This window comes from Pieris rapae, chromosome 23, assembly GCF_905147795.1.
Source record: "Pieris rapae chromosome 23, ilPieRapa1.1, whole genome shotgun sequence".
Classification (NCBI taxonomy): Eukaryota; Metazoa; Arthropoda; class Insecta; order Lepidoptera; family Pieridae; genus Pieris; species Pieris rapae.
This window is the reverse complement of record NC_059531.1, coordinates 3,468,994-3,475,655: the sequence shown is the minus strand read 5'-3', so window position 1 is coordinate 3,475,655 and position 6,662 is coordinate 3,468,994. Positions and strand designations below refer to the sequence as shown.

Below are 6,662 nucleotides of genomic sequence, written 5' to 3'. Positions count from 1 at the left end.
ATTTAAAAATGATCATGAAACATTCAGAAATCTGAGGCCAAGACCTAAAGAGGCTGTAGCGACACTGATTTATTTTTTATTTAAGTACGATAATTAAATGTCTTTTGTCGGAACTGTGCAAGTATGCAAGATTCATCTCCATACTATATGATATATAAAATCTATAGACGATATACTTACGATTTTTTTAATAGTACAAGTAAATCAGTTGCAGCAGAATTATTTATTCATTTAGGTAACACAATGTACACTTATGTTCGTCACCAGAAATGTATATGAAAAGCTTCTAAGTTTATATTTATTTATTTATTAACACTTCGTTGCATTACATAAAAGGAAAATATTAAACATAATGTAATGACAAGCAACTGGCGGCCTTATCGCTTTAGAGCGATTTCTTCCAGACAACCACTGTGAGTAAAGGAAAAAAACCACTATGAGTATATTACATATAATAAAATAGGGGGAAAAAAAAAAATTACTTAACAGAAACAAAAAGAAATTAAAATAAACTAAACTGATACAAGTTACATAAAACAAAACAAAAAGTAAACAGTGCACATGAATCATGATAATCTCATTCAAGATCGGTCTCACGTCAGTTAATAGTTAGTGATATGACGTGGACAGGTAATGTTTATACAGCAGAAATTTAAATAAGATAGAGAAGCTAAGCGAATAGTGACGGGAAGTGAATTCCATAGCCGAACTGCTGGAACTCTTGTATATATATATAATTGGAATCTCGGAATCGGCTCCAACGATTTTCATGAAATTTAGTATACAGAGGGTTTCGGGGGCGATAAATCGATTTAGCTAGGAATCATTTCTAGAAAATGTCATTTTATTTGTGTTTTATCAACTTAAACATAGAATTGCTCGTTTAAAGATGTCAGTCAAATAAAAACTTAAATATGAATATAATTATCTTTATTCGATAATTATATTCATATTTCATAATTTTATTAGTATGTAATTCGTACTTAAATAAAATTTCCAAAAAACACGATTTATAAAAAAAAATACCGAGCTAAGCTTGGTCATCCAGGTCCTACTTAGTATAAGTAGCTAATCACGAGGCAGAAGAAAAATTATCAAAAAAGAGATTTTTAAATAAATTTAGATTGTTATTTATAATTATTTCAAGAAATAAGTTTTTAAACAAATACAAATAGGTGATACGAATTTGGTCATCTATATAAACTACAGAGGAATCATAATACTCTGTTAATTGTCGAATCTATAATCTAGTTGACAAACTTGTGACAGTTTTGATTTCGATCAAAATATTTTCGTAAATATTTCCAAAATTATATAAATTAATAAAGTGTTAATCATGGGAAGCAGAAACGCAAATTCACGTGACACGATACTTATGTATGATAATAGAGACACGGTATTTATTTATTTATATATAATAATTATTAATTACAACATAGCTCTTAAGAAGTTCACTTGGCTTAGGCGCCATCTGAGCTAAAGTACATAGTTACCAAACATAATAATAATGATTTATTCCAATGAGATAACAGGGGAAGTATTAGTTAAGCACTAAAAGGGGAGGGGAAGCCTTGATATTATTATTTGGTGATTACGTCAACAGTACCAAATTATTTACTTTTTGCACATTTTACCCATACATTACGCATACGCACATTATTTTGAGTTGAGTTGAGTGTGCGACCAACCAGGCTCCAGAAGATAAACCACTCCTTATATGGAAATTGTATTCGTTTTTACAACAAACTCCCAAGCGAAATTAGAGAACTGTCACTAAATAAATTCGAAGCCCTTGTTAAAAGTAAATTAATTAATAAAGGCTTTTATAAATGTGACGAATACTTAAATGATCCTAATCCTTGGGATTGATTTGCTCCAGTTCAAACAATTTGTATTAAAAACTTGGCGATTGAAAAGAGTGGCGGAAAGTTTCTTGCCATTTCTTCTTAGCCCGCTCTACGCCCATGACTTGCGAACTGGTGGTAAATGTAAATTTACAATTAATTTAATTTGTTTTTCTTGACGTTCATCAGTGTACATGTTTACCTATATGAATAAAGATATTTTGATTTGATTTATTAAAATGAACGGATGTATGGCCGTTGAAGTTTTACTGCAATTTATACACCCCCCCTCCTCTTGTCAGCAGAAGTAAGCAAAGCTCACAAAAATACCTCTCATAAAATCTCACTATTCAAATGTATTCAACGAAGACCGGTTCAAATCGTCGTCAATCAATTCCTCTCCGAGCGGGCCGATCCTTTGACGTTGCGTAGAGATGTGGGGTCACTCTGCATCTTCTACCGCAATACCATGGAGAGTATTCAGAGGAGTTGTTCGAATTAATACCTGCAGCTGAGTTTCATCATCAGACGTCGTGCAGAATACGAAATTCCAGCCGTATCACCTCGACGTCCGCAGTTTTTGCCGCGCACCACCACTTTGTGGAACCAGCTGCCCACTGAAGTATTTCCGAACCAATTCGCCTTAGGGTCCTTTAAGAGAACAGCGTACCAATTCTCAAAAGGCCGGCAACGCACTCGCGAGCCCTCTTTTCGAGCATTGATAGTGTCCATTAGCGGCGGTGCCACTTAGCTTTAGATGAGCCTCCTGCCCTGTTCTAAAAAAGAAATACTCTCTCCCCCCCCTCGATAGTGCTTATGTAGGTAATACTTGAACGACTCCTATCCGACGGTCTGTAATGTTAATGATTTATTTTAGCAAAGTCAGTGGTCTGTTGTGGTATCGACCAGTCATATTCCTGGTATGGACAACGCAGCGGGAACAGACTCTCTCGGAACAACTGGAAGACATCGGTTGCGATACGGATCGCTAGTTTTAGGAGCCTTCCTCACTATGCATTGTAGGGTTGCTGCATCAGCACTCACTGGAGGGTTTTGTATGTCATTTTTATAATAAAAAAAACACACACAGCTCATCCTTCTTAGGCAATTCGTTTAGGATCTCCGCCATTAGATCGCGTAATAGGCTGCCAGACTATACGATTGGCTACCTGCCTAACATCTTTTAAAAATCTTCTTAACCATAATTTATCAATCGTGACTTTTGTACGTCTTGTATTTCTTATTCTTTTGTAATCCGTGAGATTACCTTATTATATTTTTTGAGATTTAGGTTAGTGATTTTATAATTTTTTTTCTTGCACTTCGTCCACTTTACCTACATTTTTTTTTAGTTTCCCTTACTAGGGTTGCCTGGTAGAGGTCGCTTGTTAGTGATAAGGCCGTCTGTTGCATCCCTTATAATTTACTGTATTATGTTAATTGTTTTTAAATGTAACAAACTGTAAAACTACAATTTTTAACTGTAAAATTACAAAAATTAATGAAATAAAACAAATTCAATTCTGATAATTACATTACTAGCGGCCCGTTCCGGCTTTGCACGGATGGACATTTTTTAAACATTGTAGATATATGTTCTTTAATATTGGGAACATTTTTTTGTTATCATCAATAGTTTTCGCAGCGCATGCGATGAAAGATATTTTGCACATTTTTTTACACCTTGTATAACATTATTGTAACTGTACTTACTATAATCAGTGATAATGTAGTATTCAAATGTCGAAAGAATTATTCGGTCTAGTACTTTTGAGACATTTTGTTACAAGCATACAAATCTTTCCTCTTTATAATATTACTAGCTGACCCGGCAAACGTTGTTTTGCCATGTTTTTGTGCCAAAAAATTAAAGTTTATAATTAACAAAAAAAAACATAAGTGATTGTAGAGGGGTGAAAATTTAGGGTTGCATGTATTTTTGTATGGTGTACCGTAAAAAAAAACGAAAATTTTTGTCTAAAAATAGATGTTGTTCGATTCTCAGACCTACCCAATACGCACACAAAATTTCATGAGAATCGGTCGAGCCGTTTCGGAGGAGTTCGGTTACTAACCCCGTGACACAAGAATTTTATATATTAGAGTATAAAGTATAGACTATGACGTTTGCGATAACGCCTTCTGTGATTAACAGTTTATTTTATACAGCCCGGCTTTTCATATCAACTTTAAATACACAGTTCTATTCATAATGTTCCTTGTGACTGCAACTGCGGGCTTGGCGAATCCTTTGCGACATTTTGAAGTGTATCTTGGGCAGTGGAGCATCAGTGGTCCGGGACGCGCGTTTCGGATATTGCCAATACTTGATGGTAATTTTTTTTTAACATTAAACTACAGCCAATACCGTAAATACGTCATTGTGCTAATAATTTTTGTGTAGAGTTATCTGCGTGCATGTTTGTGTGTGCGCTCTTAAAAGTGCATTCAATTGCTTATCTATTTATGAATGTAACTTGATTAATTTAATTGTGATTTCCATTTACTTTCTTCATATCCTTCTATCCTTCTATATCCTCCATACAAAATATTTATCAAACAAAAAAAAAATTACTTTTGAAAAATGCAACCATACCATCAGTATTTTCTTATGACGTTGTCACATTCAACTATCGTCAGTAAACCGACTTTACAGACAACCGCTTTTTTAATTATTACTATGTACGTTAAGAAATTGTAAATGATGTATGCCTCTGATTCAAATTGTAAATGATGTATGCCAATGACCATGCCTCCTGCTGATAGAGGACAAATCTTTGTTTTTAATTTATTTTTTAATTCTTTATTACTCAATATGTCATAATATGAAACATGGTGTAGTGGTTGCAGCTCCTTAAAAACATTGTGTAAAAAAAAACTTGGCGATTAAAAAGTGTGGCGGAGAGTTTATTGCCATTTCTTCTCTTCCGTTCTACGCCCTTGATTTGAGAACTGGCAGTAAATATAAATTAAATTCATTTAATATTTCTTTTTTTGACGTTCATAAGCGTACATTGTTACCTACATGAATAGATACATTTTGATTTGATTTGTATTTTTTTTGAATAAATATGAATTTTCAGGACTCGGAATAGCGATTTGTCTAAATACTCTAGTACGTGCAATCAACTGTTGTGCAATTGCTGCGATATCAACTATATATGTCGTTCATTCAATTTCCGATTCCAAGTTACCGTTTTCACATTGCAGGTTTGTTTTAATTATATACGGTATATATTAGTAAAGCAGTCTAGTGCATAGGAATCAACCACAAGTGATAACAAAAAATATACGTCAAAAATAGACCACTGGGGGGCACCAATGGGGATTGTGCACATTATAGTTGTTCGGTGCGGAGATGTTAACATAGTGGTGAACGCAACGTAGATAGATTTGCTATCGTTAATTTCTTTTAAAATCCCTCCTCCGTATGTGACAAGATTGTTCCGTGTGCCTCGTACGAACTCTAATTACCTGCATAATTCGCCAATGTTTCGGGTTTTATCGAACTATGACATCCATTATCAGGATATTGATCTTTTCCACCGCAAAATGAAAGATTTCAAGAAGTACTTTAAGAAGCGGGAAGACTCTGATTTTGTTTAAGTAGTAGTTTTAAATTCTAAGTATTATTTTTTGTTTTTAAATGTTAAATTTCTGGTTACTTTTTTATGTATCTGTGTCTATTAATGCACTTGCTTGTTTTCTGTTTTATATACATATGTGTGAAAATCGACAAGTCTTAGACCCAAAAAGCCGTATGTCAAGCTATTGGAAAAATCACGAAATAGATACAAAACCCCAAAACCCAAAATTTTATAGCACCATTTGTTTGTTAGAATAATAGAATAAATAGAATACTTTGTCAGTCTTTATTCCCAATCTCAATCTCCAAAGTAGGCATCATGGAAACGATAGAAACAAAAGTAAGATCAAACTGAGTCAATCACCAGAAAAAAAAACTTACTGAATATATTAAAAATTTACCTATTGTTAATATGTACTCTTATTTCAGAGACTTCGATTTGAAGGCGTACGATCCTATTCTTAAAGATCTCTCAAGCGTGAGTTCAAGAGAGGTTTGTATGTTTTTATGAAATCAAAGATGTCACTTTTTTAAATTACAGTTATGTTAATATTAAAATAATATTAAATTTATTGTTGAGGAAAGATGGTTTTGCTCTCTCGACTTGATCATTGCCGCCATCTTTTCGTGACTAACTTCATTCTATTAAATTATTTATAAGCCCTAAAACATGTGTGATTAAAATCTGAAAGAAAATATGACATCACGAATTAAATTATATTAGAACATACGATTTCAAACTAAAAGGATAAAATACACAAGTAATCACAAAATAACTAAAACTGAACAGACTCTTACACCTCACAAAGTTACGGTATGAAGATTGTTTATTTCTTTCGGAATTCTACAGCTAACATAAATTATATATAATTACAAATAAATACATTGAAAATATAGCCAGAGATGGAATATCTCATATTTACCTACAATAAGGTACGTCCATTTAAAAAAGTGACAATTTTATTGTCCCTTTTGTAAATGTTCGTAGAGTGTTGTGTAATTGTGTAAAAGTCAAGGTATGTATGTGGGGCGAGCTCATGATGCAGGATTATGAATCATTCTGTAAAATATATCAATATTCTCATCGATGTTAGTAATTAAGTTCTAAGAGCAATATAGCCTATTCATGTATTTGTCATGGATATCAATCATCACAATTTGACTTAAAAAGTACAATTAATTATATTTATTTTTTAACTAATGTTAAACGTTTACGTTCTGTTACGTTGCTG

The 6,662-nt window shown here is 33.0% G+C and overlaps 1 protein-coding gene across 1 annotated transcript; it reads left to right on the top strand.

Annotated features, from left to right (window-relative positions):
• Positions 1-1,308: 1,308 nt before the first annotated feature.
• Positions 1,309-5,235, top strand: LOC110996420. The gene is made up of 5 exons (XM_045633311.1): positions 1,309-1,396; positions 2,722-2,899; positions 4,046-4,177; positions 4,928-5,054; positions 5,232-5,235. Exons 1-5 carry the CDS (start codon positions 1,337-1,339, stop codon positions 5,233-5,235), a joined length of 501 nt encoding a protein of 166 aa, XP_045489267.1. The 5' UTR covers positions 1,309-1,336.
• The last annotated feature ends 1,427 nt before the right edge of the window (positions 5,236-6,662 follow it).

Excerpts from the sequence above, each read along its gene's own strand:
- LOC110996420 (XM_045633311.1), top strand. The coding sequence starts at position 1,337 with ATGGGAAGCAGAAACGCAAATTCACGTGACACGATACTTATGTATGAT. Across the intron at positions 1,397-2,721 it reads TGTATGATAATAGAGACACG|CAAAGTCAGTGGTCTGTTGT; the intron begins GTATTTATTTAT and ends GATTTATTTTAG. Across the intron at positions 4,178-4,927 it reads GATATTGCCAATACTTGATG|GACTCGGAATAGCGATTTGT; the intron begins GTAATTTTTTTT and ends ATGAATTTTCAG.